Here is a 21,783-nt window from a genome sequence, read left to right on the forward strand (position 1 = left end):
ACCTGGATCTCTCATGATTAAGTAGCTGCTATTTCCTGGTAGCTGTTATTTTTACATGAGAGAGAAAAAAGGCCTTTATCTTGTAAAGTCCACCATTATTGTGGGTGTCCTGTCACACTCATAGCTGAAACCAATCCTAATTAATGAAATCACCAATCCATGCTCTCTGTCCCTCACTAGGCTCAACTTTTAAGAATATTCACTCTATCTCACTCATGTTTGTATTTCCTTTGTGCATAGTTCCTCGCACAAACTACTACTCAAAAGTTACATACTGAGGGTGAGTAGGTTACAAAATATAAACTGATGGATGTAGAAGGTCCCAGATAAGGAGGAAATTGATACGAAACCGCTCCTGACCTCTGGTCTTTTAGAATCTGTATTGGTCATAGGCGACAAAAAGGTGGAAGTGTCTCATCCTTTAAGGCAGCTTCCACTTTGTCAATACCTTCCTTGGATCCTAGGTATGAGGTAGAGCTGTAAAAGAGAGCACACAGAAACTAGGTCTTCAAACATGAACACCTTCAGTTGTCCCGTCTACCTTCATGCTTTTATCTCTGCCACCTTCCCACTTGCCTCAGAAGGACAGGCATTTTTCTACCATTCTTAGGCTGATCCTTTCACCTGACTCTCAGAACATCTTTGCATCTTAACTTTCTCATCTGTAAAATGGGGATAATTCACACTTCTTAGAATTGGGGGATAATTAAATGGTAAGGGTTAAACTTTCTGGCATAAAGCAGGTGTTCAAAAAATGTTAGGTGATTCTCTTTTCCTCTTGACCCCCTTCTCCTCCAGAGGAAACTTGCTCCATTGGTTCTTGGGGAAACACCTTTTTCCTACATCTCTTCCTATCTCTCCGGACACATTTTCCTGGTCTCCTTGAAGGACTCATTATTTGCCTATCCTTCAAATGTCGGTGTTGGGTTTCTGTCTTCTATACTCAGCCCTCTTCTTTTTTTTTTTTTTTTCTTTTGAGAGAGTTTCACTCTTGTTGCCCAGGCTGGAGTGCAATGGAGCGATCTCGGCTCACCACAACCTCCACCTCCCGGGTTCAAGCAATTCTCCTGCCTCAGCCTCCCGAGTAGCTGGGATTACAGGCATGCGCCACCACGCCCAGCTAATTTTGTATTTTTAGTAGAGATGGGGTTTCTCCATGTAGGTCAGGCTGGTCTTGAATTTCTTTTTTTTTTTTTTAATTTTATTTATTTATTTATTTTTATTATACTTTTAAGTTTTAGGGTACATGTGCACAATGTGCAGGTTAGTTACATATGTATACATGTGCCATGTTGCTGTGCTGCACCCATTAACTCGTCATTTAATATTAGGTATATCTCCTAATGCTATCCCTCCCCCCTCCCCTCACCCCACAACAGGCCCTGGTGTATGACGTTCCCCTTCCTGTGTCCGTGTGTTCTCACTGCTCAATTCCCACCTATGAGTGAGAACATGCGGTGTTTGGTTTTTTGTCCTTGCGATAGTTTGCTGAGAATGATGGTTTCCAGCTTCATCCATGTCCCTACAAACGACATGAACTCTTCATTTTTTATGGCTGCATAGTATTCCATGGTGTATATGTGCCACATTTTCTTAATCCAGTCTATCATTGTTGGACATTTGGGTTGGTCCCAAGTCTTTGCTATTGTGAATAGTGCCGCAATGAACATATGTGTGCATGTGTCTTTATAGCAGCATGATTTATAATCCTTTGGGTATATACCCAGTAATGGGATGGCTGGGTCAAATGGTATTTCTAGTTCTAGATCCCTGAGGAATCGCCACACTGACTTCCACAATGGTTGATCTAGTTTACAGTCCCACCAACAGTGTAAAAGTGTTCCTATTTCTCCACATCCTCTCCAGCACCTGTTGTTTCCTGACTTTTTAATGATCGCCATTCTAACTGGTGTGAGATGGTATCTCATTGTGGTTTTGATTTGCACTTCTCTGATGGCCAGTGACGATGAGCATTTTTTCATGTGTCTTTTGGCTGCATAAATGTCTTCTTTTGAGAAGTGTCTGTTCATATCCTTCGCCCACTTTTTGATGTGGTTGTTTTTTTCTTATAAATTTGTTTGAGTTCATTGTAGATTCTGGATATTACCCCTTTGTCACATAAGAAGATTGCAAAAATTTTCTCCCATTCTGTGGATTGCCTGCACTCTGATAGTAGTTTCTTTTGCTGTGCAGAAGCTCTTTAGTTTCATTAGATCCCATTTATCAATTTTGGCTTTTGTTGCCATTGCTTTTGGTGTTTTAGACATGAAATCCTTGCCCATGCCTATGTCCTGAATGGTATTGCCTAGGTTTTCTTCCAGGGTTTTTATGGCTTTAGGTCTAACATTTAAGTCTTCAATCCATCTTGAATTAATTTTTGTATAAGGTGTAAGGAAGGGATCCAGTTTCAGCTTTCTATATATGGCAAGTTTTCCCAGCACTATTAAATAGGGAATCCTTTCCCCATTGCTTGTTTTTGTCAGGTTTGTCGAAGATCAGATAGTTGTAGATATGCAGCATTATTTATGAGGGCTCTGTTCTGTTCCATTGGTCTATATCTCTGTTTTGGTACCAGTACCATGCTGTTTTGGTTACTGTAGGCTTGTAGTATAGTTTGAAGCGAGGTAGTGTGATGTCTCCAGCTTTGTTCTTTTGGCTTAGGATTGACTTGGCAATGTGGGCTCTTTTTTGGTTCCACATGAACTTTAAAGTAGTTTTTTCCAATTCTGTGAAGAAAGTCATTGGTAGCTTGATGGGGATGGCATTGAATCTCTAAATTACCTTGGGCAGTATGGCCATTTTCACAATATTGATTCTTCCTACCCATGAGCATGGAATGTTCTTCCATTTGTTTGTATCCTCTTTTATTTCATTGAGCAGTGGTTTGTAGTTCTCCTTGAAAAGGTCCTTCACGTCCCTTGTAAGTTGGATTCCTAGGTATCTTATTCTCTTTGAAGCAATTGTGAATGGGAGTTCACTCATGATTTGGCTGTTTGTCTGTTATTGGTGTATAAGAATGCTTGTGATTTTTGCACACTGATTTTGTATCCTGAGACTTTGCTGAAGTTGCCTATCAGCTTAAGCAGATTTTGGGCTGAGACGATGGGGTTTTCTAGATATACAATCATGTCATCTGCAAACATGGACAATTTGACTTGCTCTTTTCCTAACTGAATACCCTTTACTTCTTTCTCTTGCCTGACTGCCCTGGCCAGAACTTCCAACACTATGTTGAATAGCAGTGGTGAGAGAGGGCTTCCCTGTCTTGTGCCAGCTTTCAAAGGGAATGCTTCCAGTTTTTGCCCATTCAGTATGATATTGGCTGTGGGTCTGTCATAGATAGCTCTTATTATTTTGAGATACGTCCCATCAATACCTAATTTATTGAGAGTTTTTAGCATGAAGGGTTGTTGAATTTTGTCAAAGGCCTTTTCTGCATCTATTGAGATAATCATGTGGTTTGTGTCGTTAGTTCTGTTTATATGCTGGATTACGTTTATTGATTTGTGTATTTTGAACCAGTCTTGCATCCCAGGGATGAAGCCCACTTGATCATGGTGGATAAGCTTCTTGATGTGCTGCTGGAGTCGGTTTGCCAGTATTTTATTGAGGATTTTTGCATCGATGTTCATCAGGGATATTGGTCTAAAACTCTCTTTTTTTGTTGTGTCTCTGCCAGGCTTTGGTATCAGGATGATGCTGGCCTCATAAAATGAGTTAGGGAGGATTCCCTCTTTTTCTATTGATTGGAATAGTTTCAGAAGAAATGGTACCAGCTCCTCCTTGTACCTCTGGTAGAATTCGGCTGTGAATCCATCTGGTCCTGTACTTTTTTTGGTTGGTAAGCTATTAATTATTGCCTCAATTTCAGAACCTGTTATTGGTCTATTCAGAGATTCAACTTCTTCCTGGTTTAGTCTTGGGAGGGTGTATGTGTCGAGGAATTTATCCATTTCTTCTACATTTTCTAGTTTATTTGCATAGAGGTGTTTATAGTATTCTCTGATGGTAGTTTGTATTTCTGTGGGATTGGTGGTGATATCCCCTTTATCATTTTTTATTGCATCTATTTGATTCTTCTCTCTTTTCTTCTTTATTAGTCTTGCTAGCAGTCTATCAATTTTGTTGATCTTTTCAAAAAACCAGCTCCTGGATTCATTGATTTTTTGAAGGGTTTTTTGTGTCTCTATTTCCTTCAGTTCTGCTCTGATCTTAGTTATTTCTTGCCTTCTGCTAGCTTTTGAATCTGTTTGCTCTTCCTTCTCTAGTTCTTTTAATTGTGATGTTAGGGTGTCAATTTTAGATCTTCCCTGCTTTCTCTTGTGGGCATTTAGTGCTATAAATTTCCCTCTACACACTGCTTTGAATGTGTCCCAGAGATTCTGGTATGTTGTGTCTTTGTTCTCATTGGTTTCAAAGAACATCTTTATTTCTGCCTTCATTTCGTTATGTACCCAGTAGTCATTCAGGAGCAGGTTGTTCAGTTTCCATGTAGTTGACGGTTTTGAGTGAGTTTCTTAATCCTGAGTTCTAGTTTGATTGCACTGTGGTCTGAGAGTTCGTTATAATTTCTGTTCTTTTACATTTGCTGAGGAGTGCTTTACTTCCAACTATGTGGTCGATTTTGGAATAGGTGCGGTGTGGTGCTGAGAAGAATGTATATTCTGTTGATTTGGGGTGGAGAGTTCTGTAGATGTCTATTAGGTCCGCTTGGTGCAGAGCTGAGTTCAATTCCTGGATATCCTGGTTAACTTTCTGTCTCATTGATCTGTCTAATGTTGACAGTGTGGTGTTAAAGTCTCCCATTATTATTGTATGGGAGTCTAAGTCTCTTTCTAGGTCTCTAAGGACTTGCTTTATGAATCTGGGTGCTCCTGTATTGGGTGCAGATATATTTAGGATAGTTAGCTCTTCTTGTTGAATTGATCCCTTTACCATTATGTAATGGCCTTGTCTCTTTGATCTTTGTTGGTTTAAAGCCTGTTTTATCAGAGACTAGGATTGCAACCCCTGCCTTTTTTTGTTTTCCATTTGCCTGGTAGATCTTCCTCCATCCCTTTATTTTGAGCCTATGTGTGTCTTTGCACGTGAGATGGGTTTCCTGAATACAGCACACTGATGGGTCTTGACTCTTTATCCAATTTGCCAGTCTGTGTCTTTTAATTGGAGCATTTAGCCCATTTACATTTAAGGTTAATATTGTTATGTGTGAATCTGATCTTGTCATTATGATGTTAGCTGGTTATTTTGCTTGTTAGTTGATGCAGTTTCTTCCCAGCCTCGATGGTCTTTACAATTTGGCATGTTTTTGCAGTGGCTGGTACCAATCGTTCCTTTCCATGTTTAGTGCTTCCTTCAGGAGCTCTTTTAGGGCAGGCCTGATGGTGACAAAATCTCTCAGCATTTGCTTGTCTCTAAAGGATTTTATTTCACCTTCACTTATGAAGCTTAGTTTGGCTGGATAGGAAATTCTGGGTTGAAAATTCTTTTCTTTAAGAATGTTGAATATTGACCCCCACTCTCTTCTGGCTTGTAGAGTTTCTGCCAAGAGATCAGCTGTTAGTCTGATGGGCTTCCCTTTGTGGGTAACCCGACCTTTCTCTCTGGCTGCTCTTAACATTTTTTCCTTCATTCCAACTTTGGTGAATCTGAGAATTATGTATCTTGGAGTTGCTCTTCTCAAGGAGTATCTTTGTGGCATTCTCTGTATTTCCCGAATTTGAATGTTGGCCTGCCTTGCTAGATTGGGGAAGTTCTCCTGAATAATATCCTGCAGAGTGTTTTCCAACTTGGTTCCATTCTCCCCATCACTCTCAGGTACACCAATCAGATATAGATTTGGTCTTTTCACATAGTCCCATATTTCTTGGAGGCTTTGTTCATTTCTTTTTATTCTTTTTTCTCTAAACTTCTCTTCTTGCTTCATTCATTTGATCTTCCATCACTGATACCCTTTCTTCCAGTTAATCGAATCGGCTACTGAGGCGTGTGCATTCATCACGTAGCTCTCATGCCTTGGTTTTCAGCTCCATCAGATCCTTTAAGGACTTCTCTGCATTGGTTATTCTAGCTAGCCATTCATCTAATTTTTTTTCAAGGTTTTTAACTTCTTTGCCATGGGTTCTTTAGCTCGGAGTAGTTTGATCATCTGAAGCCGTCTTCTCTCAACGCGTCAAAGTCATTCTCCGTCCAGTTTTGTTCCACTGCTGGTGAGGAGCTGCGTTCCTTTAGAGGAGGAGAGGGGCTCTTATTTTTAGAGTTTCCAGTTTTTCTTCTCTGTTTTTTCCCCATCTTTGTGGTTTTATCTACCTTTGGTCTTTGATGATGGTAACGTACAGATGGGGTTTTGGTGTGGATGTCCTTTCTGTTTGTTAGTTTTCCTTCTAACAGTCAGGACCCTCAGCTGCAGGTCTGTTAGCATTTGCTGGAGGTCCACTCCAGACCCCGTTTGCCTGGGTATCAGCAGCGGAAGCTGCAGAATAGCAGATATTGGTGAACAGCAGATGTTGCTGCCTCGTCGTTCCTCTGGAAATTTTGTCTCAGAGGAGTACCCGGCCGTGAGGTGTCAGTCTGCCCCTACTGGGGGGTGCCTCCCAGTTAGGCTACTTGGGAGGCAGGCAGTCTGTCTGTTCTCAGATCTCCAGCTGCGTACTGGGAGAACCACTACTCTCTTCAAGGCTGTCAGACAGGGACATTTAAGTCTGCAGAGGATTCTGCTGTCTTTTGTTTGGCTGTGCCCTACCCCCAGAGGTGGAGTCTACAGAGGCAGGAAGGCCTCCTTGAGCTGTGGTGGGCTCCACCCAGTTCAAGCTTCTGGGCTGCTTTGTGTACCTACTCAAGCTTCGGCAATGGCAGGCGCCCCTCCCCCAGCCTCGTTGCCGCCTTGCAGTTTGATCTCAGACTGCTCTGCTAGCAATGAGTGAGGCTCCGTGGGCATAGGACCCTCCAAGCCAGGCGCAGGATATAATCTCCTGGTGTGCTGTTTGCTAAGACCATTGGAAAAGCGCAGTATTAGGGTGGGAGTGACCCGATTTTCCGGGTGCCGTCTGTCACCCCTTTCTTTGACTAGGCAAGGGAATTCCCTGACCCCTTGCGCTTCCCGGGTGAGGCGATGCCTCGCCCTGCTTTGGCTCACACTCGGTGCGCTGCACCCACAGTCCTGCACCCACTTTCTGACACTCCCCAGTGACATGAACCCGGTACCTCAGTTGGAAATGCAGAAATCACCCATCTTCTGCATCACTCACGCTGGGAGCTGTAGACTAGAGCTGTTCCTATTCGGCCATCTTGGCTCCACCCCCAGTCTTGAATTTCTGACCTCACATAATCCACCCACCTCAGCCTCCCAAAGTGCTGAGATTACAGGCGTGAGCCACCATGCCTGGCCCATCTTTTCTTACGCTACACTCTCCGTACACAGTCTCATCTTTGTCCAGAGCTTCAAGTGCCATCTGTAGGATAATGAATTTTAAATCCCAAGCATAGATCTCTCTCCTGAGCTCCAGACCTTCTCTTCTTTTCTCTCTCTCCCTATACATCTCCCTTCCTATAATTCTCCTCTTCCTGATAGTCTTTCATTCTATAAATACTTACTGAGAGCCTGCTATGTGCTTGGCATTGTATATCCAGCTGCCAGGATGTTCCACAGACCTCAAACTCAACATCTGCAAATCTGAGCTCATTTCCATCCCCCATCCCCAAACCCATTTCTCACGCCTTTGTTTGTGGTCCCAGTGACTACTTCAGCACCCACCCATCTGCCTAATTAGAAATCGGAGTCATTCTGACTGCTCCCTCTCTCCTTTACATCCCTTAATTCATGAAGGCCCATCAATTTGGCCTCCCTTGAAACATCTCCAGTTTGTATACTTAATCTTCTCTCCAAGCCACCTCCCTGGTTCCAGTCCTCATCATTTTATTACCTAGATAGCTCCAACTACCTTGGACTGGTCTTCCAACTTCCAGTTTTGTGTTATTCCAGCCCGTGATCCACGCTGCAGCCAGACAGGTGGTACAAAACACACATCTAATCCTACTGCTTCTCAACTAAAAACTATTCAGTGGTTTCCCATTGCCTTTAGGGTGAAGTCCACACTCTTCAACACAGTGTACAAGACTTACAGGATATGATTCCTGCTGGAATCACTCTGAAAAAAGGTATTTAGTTTATATGTTTCTCCAATAGTATCAGGAGGAGTTCCTAGAGATGCTTAACAGATGGGCTCCTAATGGGCTTATTAATCACTGAGATCAGGCATATAGCAGAGCACAAGAGGTCAATAAATGTTTTTTAAAAACCAAGTTTGAGAAATCTTTAATGGATAAACAGTATTAGAACTACCTGTCTGAAAGTGATCCAGGAACACATAGGTACTCTTTTTTCCTTCCTCTTTAGCAGTAAGTTTTTTTGTTTTTTTGTTTTTTTGTTTTTTTTGAGACAGACTTTTGCTCTTGTTGCCCAGGCTGGAGTGCAATGGTGCGTTCTTGGCTCACTGCAACCTCCACTTCCTGGGTTCAAACGATTCTCTTGCCTCAGTGTCCCGAGTAGCTGGGATTACAGGTATGCGCCACCACGCCCGGCTAATTTTGTATTTTTAGTAGAGACGGGGTTTCTCCATGTTGGTCAGGATGGTCTCAAACTCCCAACCTCAGGTGATCCACCTGCCTCGGCCTCCCAAAGTGCTGGGATTACAGGCATGAGCCACCGCGCGTGGCCTACCTTTAACTTTTTAAAAATTAACTTTTTATTATAAAGGTAAGATGGGCTTATTAAGACAAAAACCTGAAACATTACATACAGGTATACAGTAAAAAGGAATGCTCCCTCCCTTCATACCACTGCTTCCCACGAACCAGCACTACCCTAAAGTAACCACTGTTAATTGTTTGAATATCTTTCTGGAAATCATCTATGCACGCACAATGATAGGAGTAAACATACATAATCTCTACTGTTACTATGGGCATTATTTAACACAAATGGGATCTCATTTAAAATATTCATCTGCATATCTTCTTTTTTCACATAATCTTGGATATTCTTGGATATAGCAGTATATATAGATCTTTCTCATTTTTTAAATGTCTGCATTGTATTTAATTCTGTCCCTACCACACTTTCTTTAAACAGACTATTATTGATGAACATCTAGATTATTTCCAATTTGGGAGCCATTATAAACAATGCTGTACATACTATTCTCTTTACGATAGAGAAATAATTAAATGTCAATCTTTCTAACTATGCAAAAATTGTAAAATGTTAGAATATTAAAATAAGTATACACCACAACCAGGTAGGATCATTTGAAGAATGTAAAATGAGTCAAATGTTACAAAATCTGTTAATATATCACGCAATATGAGATCAAAGAAAAATCTCCATAGATTATAAACAAATAGAGATAGGTATTTTCTTAATGTGATAAAACATGTGTGTGCTCGTGCCACACCAACCCCAAAAGCCAGCATCATGCTTAGTGGAGAAGCATTTCTATTTCTATACTGATCAGGAACAAGTCAAAGAAGTCCACTATCACCATTATCATGAAAAATTATTTAACATTTTCTGGATTACTGTACTAGCTAATGCTATTACAAGAAAAATAATAGCATAAAAATTAGAAGGGAAAAAGTAAACTTATAATTTGAGGCTATTTCCAGATAACACAACTTAGTCAACTGAAAAACTACTTTTCCTTTTTTAAATTGAGATATAACTCACTTATCATAAAATTCACCCATTTGAAAAGTGTATAATACAATGGATTTTTGTATATTCACAATTGTGCAACTATCACCACTACTTCCAGAACATGTTCATCATCCCAAAAAGAAACCCCATACCCATTAGCAGTCAGTCACTTCACATTCTCCCCACTCCTAATGCCTGGCAACCACTAATTTACTTTCTGTCTCTATGCATTTGCCTATTTTAGACATTTCATATAAATGGAATCATACAATATGTGGTCTTTTGTGACTGACTTCTTTCATTTAGCATGTTTTCAAGGCTTATTAATGTTGTAACATGAATCACTACTTCATTCCTTTTTTTTGCTGAATAATATTTCATCAAATAGGTATACCAGATCTTGTGTATCCAATCATCATTTGATGGACATTTGGATTGTTTTCACTTTCTGGTTATTAAAAACAATGCTAGCCGGGCACAGTGGTTCACACCTGTAATCCCAGCACTTTGGAAGGTTGAGGCAGGCGAATCACTCGAGCCCAAGAGTTCGAGACCAGCCTGGGGCAACATGGTGAAACCCATTCTCTACAAAAAATACAAAAATTAGCCAAGCATGGTGGTGCACACCTGTAGTCCCAGCTACTTGGGAGGCTGAGATGGGAGGCTCCCTTCAGCTCAGGAGGTCGAGGCTGCAGTGAGCCATGATCATGCCACTGCACTCCACTGCACTCCAGCGTGGACAACACAGCGAGACCCTGTCTCAACCACCACAACAAAAATAATGTTGCTATGGATATTCCTATACACATTTTTGTGTGGACATGTTTTTAGTTCTCTTGGGGATATACCTAGGAGTGGAATTGCTGGGTCCTATGGTAACTCTAATATTTAATTTTTTGAGGAATTGCCAAACTGTTTTCCAAAGAGGCCACACATTTTACATCCCCACTGGCAATGAATGAGGGTTCCAATCCTTGCCAACACTTATATTGTCTGTCTTTTTTATTACAGCCATCCTACTGGGTGTGAAGTGGTATCTCATTGTGATTTAGAACTGAAAAACTATTTTAAATAGTAAGATAATTTAATGAGATATAAAATTATTTAAAATATCAAAAGCCTTCTTATCTATAAATAATAACCAGTTACAAAATATAGTGGAGGAAAGGATTCCAACAAAAAAGATAAACTATCTGGAAATAAAGTTAAAAAAATCAAGATTTATATTTAACACACTCTAGAAGAGCACAGGACTGAAAATGAAAAGGCAATGCTGTTCTTATTTCCTCCTGCTGCTGTTACACAGGAAGACTGAACATCCTAATTAGTTCAATTCTCATTCTCTCTCTCTCTCTCTCTCTCTACAGGGTCTGGCTCTGTCACCCAGGCTGGAGTGCAGTGGCGCAATCTCAGCTCACTGCAACCTCCACCTCCCAGGTTCAAGTGATTCTCGTGCCTCAGCCTCCCAAGCAGCTGGGATTACAGGCATGTGCCAACATGCCCAGCTAATTTTTATATTTTTTGTAGAGACGGGGTTTCGCCATGTTGGCCAAACTCATCTCAAACTCCTGGCCTCAAGTAATCCACCTGCCTTGGCCTCCCAAAGTGCTGGGATTACAGACATGAGCCATAGCACCTGGCCCAATTCTATTTTAATCTATAAATATAACATGACTCCAACAAAAATACCTCCTAAAATTAGAGCCAGACTAGCTGTAGCTAAAGCTCATGTGAAAAGATGATAAGGAATTGTGGTTTTACCCATAGACCCAGCCTTTCTGCATTCTCATCCAGGCTTGCTGCTTATTAGCTGCGTATCCTTGCACAAGTTACTTAACCTCTCTGTCTCAGATGCCTCTTCCATGAAAGGGGATAATAGTATCTGCCTGGTAGGGCTGTCAGGAGGATTAAATGAAGATACATAGAGCACTGAGAATAGTATCTGGCATATAACAAATGCCAAATTTAAAGTGCTAACTATTATTATTCACTGAGGAAAAATAATAATTCAAGAATGGGTAGAAAAATATTTAAAAAAACAAAAGAGTAACAAGAGAGGACTTGTGGGTGGCAAGCCACCTAGATGCCGAGGCAAGAGACCAAAGGCACGAGCTGTTCCAGTATAATAAAATACCTATAAAATAAGAATAGTTATACTAGCTATAGATCATAGATATTATATATGAATATCATTAATCATTAGTTTGTAGCAATTACTCTTTATTCCAATATTATAATAATCCTCACTCTATAATCATAACCTAGGAAAAAACCAGGCCATACAGAGATAGGAGCTGAGGGGACATAGTGAGAAGTGACCAGAAGACATGAGTGCGAGCCTTCTGTTACGCCCAGACAGGGCCAGCAGAGGGCTCCTTGGTCTAGCGGTAAAACCAGCGTCTCAGAAGACACCCGTTGCCAAGCAGACCGTGGTCTAGCGGTAGCGTCGGTGTCCAGGAAAAACACCTGCTACTTAGCAGACTGGGAAAGGGAGTCTCCCTTTCCCCAGGGGAGTTAGAGACGACTCTACTCCTCCACCTCTTGTGGAGGGCCTGACTAGGCCTAACCATCCCCCTGTGATGCTGTGCTTCACTGGTCACGCTCCTAGTCTGCTTTCATGTTCCATCCTATACACCTGACTCTGCCTTTTAGATAGCAGTAGCAAATTAGTGAAAGTACTAAAAGTCTCTGATATGCAGAAATAATGGCGCAAGCTGTCTCCTCTCTCCCTCTCTCTCTCTGCCTCGGCTGCCAGGCAGGGAAGGGCCCCCTGTCCAGTGGACACGTGACCCATGTTACCTTACCTATCATCGGAGATGGCTCACACTCCTTACCCTGCCCCTTTGTCTTGTATCCAATAAATATCAGCGCAGCCTGGCATTCGGGGCCACTACCGGTCTCCACATCTTAGTGGTAGTGGTCCCCCAGGCCCAGCTGTCTTTTCTTTTATCTCTTTGACTTGTGTCTTTATTTCTACAATCTCTCGTCTCCACACATGGGGAGAAAACCCACTGACCCTGTGGGGCTGGACCCTATAAGGACTGACCCTACTAAATGGTAAAACAGCACAGTTCTGGTGAATCAAAATTAAGACAGAAAAGTCAGTGGAATAGAGCAGATAATCCAGAAACCCATATGCAGCAGAGAATCCAGAAATCCATATGCATGTGGGAATTTAGAAAATTATAAATGTGGGCTGGACGTGGTGGCTCACGCCTGTAATCCCAGCACTTTAGGAGGCAGGGGCAGGTGGATCGCCTGAGCTCAGGAGTTCGAGACCAGCCTGGCCAACATAGCGAAACCCCATCTCTACTAAAAATACAAAAATTAGCCAGGTGTGGTGGCATGCACCTGTAATCCCAGCTGCTCAGGAGGCTGAGGCAAGAGAATTGCTTGAACCTGGGAGGTGGAGGTTGCAGTGAGCTGAGATTTGCGCCACTGCACTCCAGCCTGGGCAACAGAGCAAGACTCTGTTTCAAAAAGAAAAAATTATAAATGTGGCATTTCAAATGACATCGTGTAGAAAAGAAGGAGTGTTCATTAAAAGTGATTTTGGGACAAAACTTCCACTTCACTCCTTACACAAAAACACATTCCAGATGAAGCAAAGATAAAACCATAAAAATAAAGCCATTAAAGAAATAACTTAATAATCTGAGTGTATTATGGCCCCAAACCTAGAAGCAATAAGACTGATAAATCCAAATACATGAATTTCTGTAAGACAAAAAAAAAAACAAAATACCACAAAGTCAAATGACAAAAAGACTGAAAAAGAATAATTGTAACATATATCACAAAGGGCTGTTTTCCATGATACCACAGAAAAATGAACACAACTCAAGAACGGATAAATCACAGGAAAAAAATTACAAATTATTCTCTGTATGGAAAGATATTCATCTTGATTCATAATAAAAGACACAGGCTAGGCGTAGTAGCTCCTGTCTGTCATCCCAGCACTTAGGGAGGCGGGAGGATTTCTTGCCAGGAGTTCAAGACCAGCCTAGACAACACAGAGTGACCCCCATCTCTACAAAAAATTTTAAAATTAGCTGGGTGTGTTGGCATGTGCCTGTAGTTCCAACTATTTGGGAGGCTGAGGTGGAAGCACTGCTTGAGCCCAGGAGGTTGAGGGTGCAATGAGCTGTGATAGTGCCACTGCACTCCAGTCTGGGCAACAGAAAAAGACCCTGTCTCAAATAATAATAATAATAATAATATAAATACAAATTTTAAAAAATCAATATAAGAGACGAATTAAAATCACAGCAAGAAACCACCTTTTTGTGAGTTGTGGGGAAACAGGCACTCTCACACATTGCTAAGGAGAGAAAAATGGATACAATCTCTATGGGGCAATATGCCAATATATATCAAAAAATGTACAGATTAAGAACGCACAAACCTTTGAACCAGCAATTCAATTTTCTAGGAATCCATCCTACAGATAGATGTACCTGTACTTGTGTACAATAATAAAAGAACAAGGATGTTCACTGATGCATCGTTTGTAATACGAAAATACTGGCAATCTAAATGTCCAGCTATTAGGGACTGTTAAATCATTACCATACATATGTACAATGGAACAAGGCAGCTCTACATATACTCATAAGTAAAACAAGCCAGTATAGCATACTACCATTGTGTTTTTAAAAGGATATGTATCAATAACATTGTTATTTACGACATATTTATGACAAAAGATGTTAAAAATGCTGATATGGGCATAAAATAAATCTGAAAATATTTCCAAGAAACCATTACCACTAATGGCTTGTGCAGAGAATTGCAAGGCTGGACTATAGGAATAACAAGGATGTTTACTTTTCCCTGTACCTTTTTTGACACTTTTGGATTTTGTATCTTTTGTGTGAATTACCTTTCATTGTTTTTTTACGAGTTTTAAGATTCCATTCATTCCTGGATTTGCTAACCTTGTACAAAGCTAACAGTTGTCAGAAAAAGATATAGTAATTCCTGTCTTGAGGAGCTGATGGGCAGTGGGCCTAGGACCTCTTTGCACTGGAATAATGGGGGAGGGGAGCGGGTGACCTTATCAGAAATGCAGATTCCTGGGCCCCATCCCAGACGGACCGAATTGCGTCCCAGAGTGACGGCAGAAATCTCCATTTTTGACAGGCTCCCGCTGGGATTCGGGTGTCTGCTCATCTGGACGCCTCCATGCTGGAGAGGTACTCAGATAGCACAGCGCACGCAGGGCGTAGGCGTGTTTTCTCGCCCTCCCTCGCAGCCATAGTCAAGCTCAAGGCGTGGCGGTGTCACCCGAGACCCGGGCTTCCCCTGCACTTTCCTTTAGGCAGAAACCGCGAGCCTTCGCTTCAGTGTCGCTTTTCCTCCTTCGCCGCCGCCGCCGCCGCCCTTCTCAGGACCTAGATCGACTGCCGAGTCGGCTGAGCTGGGCCCTGGGCCACCGAGGCCCGGGGACCCTGCGAGCCGCTTAAGAGGAAAGGACCGCAAGAACCGAATGCAGTGAACTGCGAGAGCAGGGAACGAGAGACCAGTTAAACCGTGGAATGACAGACCAGTTAAACCGTTTAGCAAAAAAAAAATAATAGGAGACATGATGGAGGCAGAAAATAAATTGTAGGGGGGGAGGGAAAAAAGCGTTACGACTCCGCCGGGACTCGAACCCGGAACCTTTGAATGCCTTCAGCCTCTAGAAGTCCAATGCGCTATCCATTGCGCCACGGAGCCACCTGTTGGAGTTTCGGCGCATCTGCTATGTTAAGCCAGAGGCGACGGCCCCGCGCTCTTCCGACCGCCCCTCCCGTCGTCAGTGTCACCGAGACCCAGCCGCCGCGCTCAGGGCACTGCCATCCGCCTCAAACGCCGGCCGCAGGCTCCCGGCCTCCCCGCAGTGGTCGCCCCTCAACAAGGTCGGCGATCCAGTTGAGCCAAGGGCGGCCGCAGTCCGACGGTCCCACCTGGTCGGTGTGAGGGCAGCCGCCACCCGGTCTCCTTCACGGTCCGGGCCCAGCCGTACAAATCACAGTCGCGCTTTTCCCTCCCCGGCTCCCTTCCTGCCCCAAGCGCCCCGCCTACCAGGTCTCTCCGGCGGCCGCTCCAGCCCGGCCGGGACCCCAGAGTTGCAGGCCCAGGCCGGCCGTTGCACCGTTAAGCCGGGCCGTTGACGCCGGGCATTTACGTCGCGCCTGTGAGCGGCCGAGGCCGAGCGGCCGCCCCTCGGGCTGCGAGACGTAGGCGGCGACCCCTCTCGGGCCTGAGCTCTTCCCTCGCGGCCCGGGCCGCCCGGACCTGCGGCGACGAGCGCCGGCCGCGGCGACGGCTGTGTGCGTGCTTGTGCGTGTTTATTTGCGCGGGGTTCGGAAAAACGGGGTTTGGGTTGCATTTCGCTCCCCACAGACCCAGAGCCGAATTTCTGAGGTATCCGGGCTCTGGTAGACTGAGGGGGGCGACGCGCCCCGCGCCGCAGCATCCTCCGAGAGCTCGTCTTGCCGCCAGCACCTGCCTCCAAGGACGCCGCGCAGCTGCCCCGAGCCCGCGCGCCCGGGGCCCGCGACTGCGTGGGCGGAAGCCGGGAGGGTGTCAGCACGCGTGGGAGCGCTGGGAGCATGCGTGTGCGGGTGCATGTGGCCGGAGGGCGCGCGCTCGAGCGCGGCCGCGGGGTTTCCTGGTGGCTGCGAGCGGTGGGGACGGCAGAGGGCCTGGCGCCGCTGCCCGGAAGGGTGCGGTTGCCACGAATCTGAGAGGCGGCTGGGTGGGGGCCGGCAGGTTTCCAGTGCCCGCAGTGATCCCCATCCGCAAGACCCCGAAGCCCTTTGAAATAGACGGTCAAAGCCGCGTGGTTGCTCCGCGACTGCAGCGGCGAGACCGAACGCCCGGCCCCCGTTCCTATTAGCTCGCAGCAGTCCCGGCCCCGCCTACGGAGGATTCGCAGGGCGGCCACTGGGCGCGCTTTCCCGGCTCGGCCACAGCCGGTTTCTGCACCAAACCCGCCAGCCGCGGCCCACCCTGTGCTTCACCCATATCCGCCCCTGCCCAGCATCGCCAGGCCTCAGTGCGGAATAGTCTTTGGCAGAGTTCAAAGAGGGAAAGGAAACTCCCGGGGAGACTCCAGTGTGGCAGGGATTTTACAGTCTTACTTAACCCCAAGACAAAGCTATGAGGCGGGTACATACATACCACCGTCCCCTTTATAATATAAAGAAGGGAAACTGCAGCTAAGAGAGGTTAAAAAACTCGTGTAGGGACGCCCAGCTAGTGAGCGTGGAGAACTATGATGAATCATATTTTGTTATGTTTGCAAACTAACACGTTAGCTTTCACGGTTTCATGAATGCTGACAGAACACACCAGACTTCTGAGTCAGAGATAAAAGACTATTACAACAAAAGCAATAGCCAAAGTGTCACCATGTTTCAGTTGGCTCCCTGGACCCCAGTTCTCACAGGAACGAAGCACACTGGCCCAGATGCATGCTTACACACAAGATGGGTTGCATTACAGAAGAGGAATGCTGAGCTTGGGGAACCCACCATGTTATAGTGAGCAGTAAGCAAGCCTGCTCTTTGTTCCATAGGGAGACATTACCTCATCCCTCAAGATTGCTCGCCGCAAACAACGCTGAGAAATGGCCCAAGTAAGGCGTGATCAGGGTCTTGCATTCTTGGCACATCTAGGAAGAACGTGCAAGGATGCGAATTGTGAATCGCTTCCCCAAACAGTAAGTGGCAGAGCCCTGATTGGTGCCAGGCCTATTTAATTATACTCTAATGTAAACAAAGTTTCTTGACAACATGAGATAGATAGATATATATATAATTGTTATGCCCTTTTAATGAAATAAATGTCTTCACATTGCATGCAGGGAGAATTCTCATATGGATAAAATTAGCCCTTAAAATGGAATATGGTTTTAAATTGTATTTATTTAAACAAATCTTTTTTGAATTCTGAAATATGCCAGGCACTGGTGGCATCTCAGGGTCTCCACTGGTCCTAAGAGTTGCTCACAGCCCAAATGGGAGAAGAGATGCTCTGTATGCCTGTGGGAAAACCATACAGAGGAATTCTGCCTGGGGTATTGGAGCCAAATCTCAAATGATGAGGAGTCATTGACGTGATTAAGTGACAGTTGAGATGCGTATATAAAAATTCTGGAAAGGGGGAATTGGGAAAGAAACAATGTGCTAAGGAAAGATGTGTATGTGTTTGATTCCACTTAATGAATCAAACGAATAATTTTAGATATTTTATTCCACTAGATGAAACCAAAAAAATTCCTATATCATGGAAAATATTAGAGATACAGTGTTAGCAGAGAGTGTGGGAAAGCCAGGCTTTCCCTGTGCAGCCTCCTGTGAGCTATCAAGGTTGTACTTCTTATGCCCTGCAATTAGAAGACTGAGGGCAGGTGCAGTGACTCACGCCTGTAATTCCAGCACTTCGGGAGGCTGAGGCAGGAGGATCACTTGAGGCCAGGAGCTTGAGGTTACAGTGACCTATGATCGCGCCACTGCATTCCAGCCTGGGCGACAGAACGAGACCCCCATCTCCCAAAAAAAAAAAAAAAAAAAAGAAGAAAGTCACAGCCAAACAAGGTCAGGTGTGTGGTGGTTCTCTGAACAATTAACTAAGCAGTTTATAGGTAGCAATGTTAGCATGTAAGAAAAATGAAAAGAGTATTTAGTTGCCATCTGGAGAGAAAGATTCAGTGGGTTTTGTCTTCCCCTTTTCTAATCTGGCTGAATTTTCTCAGGCTGTATCTATAGTAAACAGCCATTATACAACCTGAGCCAAGAATTCCCGCAAGTGAGAAAGCAACCTCTTCCTGCCAACAGAGGGAGTCAAAGCATGGGTTATAACCACTTTCAATTAGGCTGATTGCAGCACATCTGCAGTTTTGAGTTCGCTGGACAGCAAAGCCCTAAATTAAATACGGCTTCATGTTGGTGTTTTATTTTTATTTTGAGACAGAGTCTCACTCTGTCACTCAGGCTGGAGTGCAATGGTGTGATCTCGGCTCACTGCAACCTCCACTTCCCGAGTTCAAGTGATTCTCCTGCCTAAGCCTCCTAAGTAGCTGGGATTACAGGCACGTGCCACCACACCCAGCTAATTTTTGTATTTTTAGTAGAGATGGGGTTTCACCATGTTGTCCAGGCAGGTCTTGAACTCCTGACCTTGTGACCTGCCTGCCTTGGCCTCCCAAAGTGAGGCGTGAGCTACTGTTCCCGGCCAGCAGGGTTATTTTTAAGTTACTGTGTGGTTAGTGATTTCGGCCTTCCCAGAAGCTCTGGAAATGGACTATACTTCTACTGTATATATTTTCACTAGCTTTGCTTTACTCCGGAGGTATAAGGTTGCTGGAGTACTAATTTTATTCAATTCAATGAGTAGGGACAATACAGTTAGGCCTACTGTGGGAACCAAGTGAAAGTTTAAGACATAATTCCTACCTTCAAGGACACTCCAAATTTCCTAGGAGAAATACAATTTATGAATATGAAGCAATAAGCAAATGAAGCAAGGTAGCATGTGAAAAAGTGGCATAATGTGATTGGGCATTCCTACCGGTAAAAATTTTTTGAGTTTGGACCCCCAAGGAACAAGGATGCTCTGTTGTATGACTAATAAAACATACCTAAAAAGGAATTTTTAAAGGGTGAGATTTAAAAAACAAACAAACAAAAACTGTGGTAGTAGGGGTTAAGAGTACAGCCTGTGGAGTCAGGACCCTGTCATTCAAATCTTGGTTCAGCCTTTATTTGCAGGATATGATCCTTAACTTCTCTGCCTGAAAAATTATAAAATTGTTATGAGAATTGCAAGAGTTAATCCTCTCAAGGACTTATCTCAGTTCTGGCACATGGTAAGTGTGTAACAAATATTTGCTATTATATTAGTAAGCAGCTTTTAATAAAGAAATCCCACATCCTGCAGAAACAAAGGACAGTACAGATACAGCATCAGCTAAATTTGTTGCAACCGGAGGGACATTCTGCAGCTCCCTACCCCACTCCTACTCAGCTGTACATTTCATTTCTGTTACCAAACAGAACACTTAGCTTCTCAGAGTGAAGACATCTACCTTCAGCTTCAATTCCTCACAGTTCTCAGTTCAAGAACTTTAGGCACATTTTTATTTTCATTTGTCCCACCCACCACATGGTTTCCCAAAACAAGGGTACCATCCACCCTTAAGGACTTAAGAAGACTCATTTCTTGCTAGAAAAATCTACTCACAACGTTGAAACGAAGGCCTTTTTCATCCTAAAATCTACTCACAACATTGAAATGAAGGCCTTTTTCATCCTAAAATATCTCAGTGCTGAGTGTGATTACTGAGCCAGGCCAATAGCCAAACCACATTAGGTGGCCAGGCAGGAACAGGGGAAGGAAAATAAAATTTTCCAGGATGAAGAAAAACATAACATCAAGACAAAAATGAGGGTTGAATGGGTCCTTATGGAAGTACAGTTTGGGGTGATGGAAGATGTGTCAACAGTCGAGGTTGGGAAGGTAGGATCCAGGCCAGACACGGCAAAAGGGGTAGGGGCAGACTTGATTCAAGATAAGGAATGTGGCAATGGGAAAGCATTTGGCATGAGAAAAGCTGTGTTTAGAGTGATTACTATAGGAGGGGATGTGCAGGCAGAATGGAATGGGGCCAGAGGGTCAGGGAGACTACTGCATCCTATTTAATTTGTCTGATTTCTTCATCTTTTCAGAAAACCGTCTGAGGGTCTAGTAGTGACCTTGGGGCATACAAAGATGAAAAACACATGTGCTTGGCTTACAAGCCTTATAGAAAGGATGATAGGCCAGGCGTGGTAGGTAGCTCATGGCTGTAATCCTAGCAATTGGGGAGGCTGAGGCGGGTGGATTGCCTGAGCTCAGGAGGTCGAGACCAGCCTGGCCAACATGGTGAAACCCTGTCTCTACTACAAATATAAAAAGTACCCAGGTGTGGTGGCACATGCCTGTAATCCCAGCTACTCGGGAGGCTGAGACAGGAGAACCACTTGAACCTGGGAGGCAGAGGTTGCAGTGAGCCAAGATCACAGTATTTGCACTCCAGCCTGGGCAACAGAGCGAGACTCCATCTCTGGAAAAAAAAAAAAAAAAAAAGATGACAGGTACACAAACAGCTGTGATGTAAAGTAAAAAGGTCTTTAAGTGAGGTGCAGGTGTGGTGATACGGGACTTCAGGGAGGAGAGAGATTACATTCTGAGAGGGAATTACACAGGGAGGCTGCATTTGAAATGGGCTATCTAACCTAGGACTGACTTGCGTACAAGGAATGCTGTGGCTGGGGTGCAGGGGTAGAAACCAGACTCAGGGGTTATGAGGAAGAAGATAGGACAAGGCTGGGAAAATAATGGAGGCTGAGCAATTCAGTGCACAGTGTTTAAAAGAGTGCCAAAAACTTGATCTTGGTTGCAGCAGGTGCCGGTAAAGAAGGTCACTGGGGTTCAGAGTACTGGTGACAAAGTCAGGCATGGTTCTGTGCCATCAGCCTGTTCAGAAGAGGACAAGAAACACAGCTAAGGATAAAGGGAACATGATCTGGTCCCAAAAGGGGAAGGCTTGGGAGGCTGATTGAAAGACATAGACTGGTAGAGTGGTATTCAGAGAAGAGGTCTAGTCATGAAGGAAAACTGAGGCAGATGCAGGTATATCGTGTCTAAGGCAGGCAGCACCACCCATTCCAGATCTCATGGCTGGTTGCCTGGCTGACCAGGCTTCCAAGCCTAGTAGGGCTCAGGAAGGATGTAGGACTATCTTGTAAGTGGCAGTTACCTGTCTCTGCTGTTGAGATGGCTAAACAAAGGCTGAGCCTTACTTGGGTCTTCAAGGCTGGTCAGGCTTGTCCCTGCACAAACAAAAGACCACATTAATTCATTTAAGCATTGAGACTAGCCAGGCTCTCCACAAGTCTCTTGGGATCCTTTGATGAAGAAGTCAAATGCTGTCCTTGCTGCCATGGACCTTGCAATCTTGAGCAAAGTCAGACAGCAGAGCATGAAGGAGTATAGGAAATGGGCTTGACTTAAGAGATACAGCTGAGAAAGTCAGTGGGGCAAAGATCCGGAAGTGC

General features: G+C 44.1%; 2 protein-coding genes and 1 non-coding gene across 5 annotated transcripts in view; 1 reads left to right on the forward strand and 2 right to left on the reverse strand.

Moving 5' to 3' along the window:
- Nucleotides 1-21,783, reverse strand: part of LOC129057904 (uncharacterized) — a 61,743-nt gene that overhangs the window by 21,533 nt on the left and 18,427 nt on the right. Inside the window, exon 8 of the mRNA XM_054549062.1 lies at nucleotides 15,764-16,663. Coding sequence (XP_054405037.1) covers nucleotides 15,764-16,663 — 900 coding nt within the window. The remainder of the gene's footprint in view (nucleotides 1-15,763; nucleotides 16,664-21,783) is intronic.
- TRNAR-UCU (transfer RNA arginine (anticodon UCU)) lies at nucleotides 15,331-15,415 on the reverse strand. Its single transcript is given in 2 exon segments — nucleotides 15,331-15,366; nucleotides 15,379-15,415. It is a non-coding gene; the product is annotated as a tRNA-Arg (tRNA).
- Nucleotides 16,340-21,783, forward strand: part of BCAR3 (BCAR3 adaptor protein, NSP family member) — a 282,319-nt gene continuing 276,875 nt past the window's right edge. For 2 of the 3 annotated variants that reach the window (XM_054554113.1, XM_054554110.1), the window contains exon 1: nucleotides 16,523-17,405. The gene's annotated coding sequence lies outside the window, so the exon portion shown is untranslated. Of the gene's footprint in view, nucleotides 17,406-18,123; nucleotides 18,288-19,442; nucleotides 19,554-21,783 lie in introns of all 3 variants that reach the window. The other variant, XM_063718417.1, reaches the window with a different exon arrangement.

Source organism: Pongo abelii, chromosome 1 (genome assembly GCF_028885655.2).
Source record: "Pongo abelii isolate AG06213 chromosome 1, NHGRI_mPonAbe1-v2.0_pri, whole genome shotgun sequence".
Taxonomy (NCBI): domain Eukaryota; kingdom Metazoa; phylum Chordata; class Mammalia; order Primates; family Hominidae; genus Pongo; species Pongo abelii.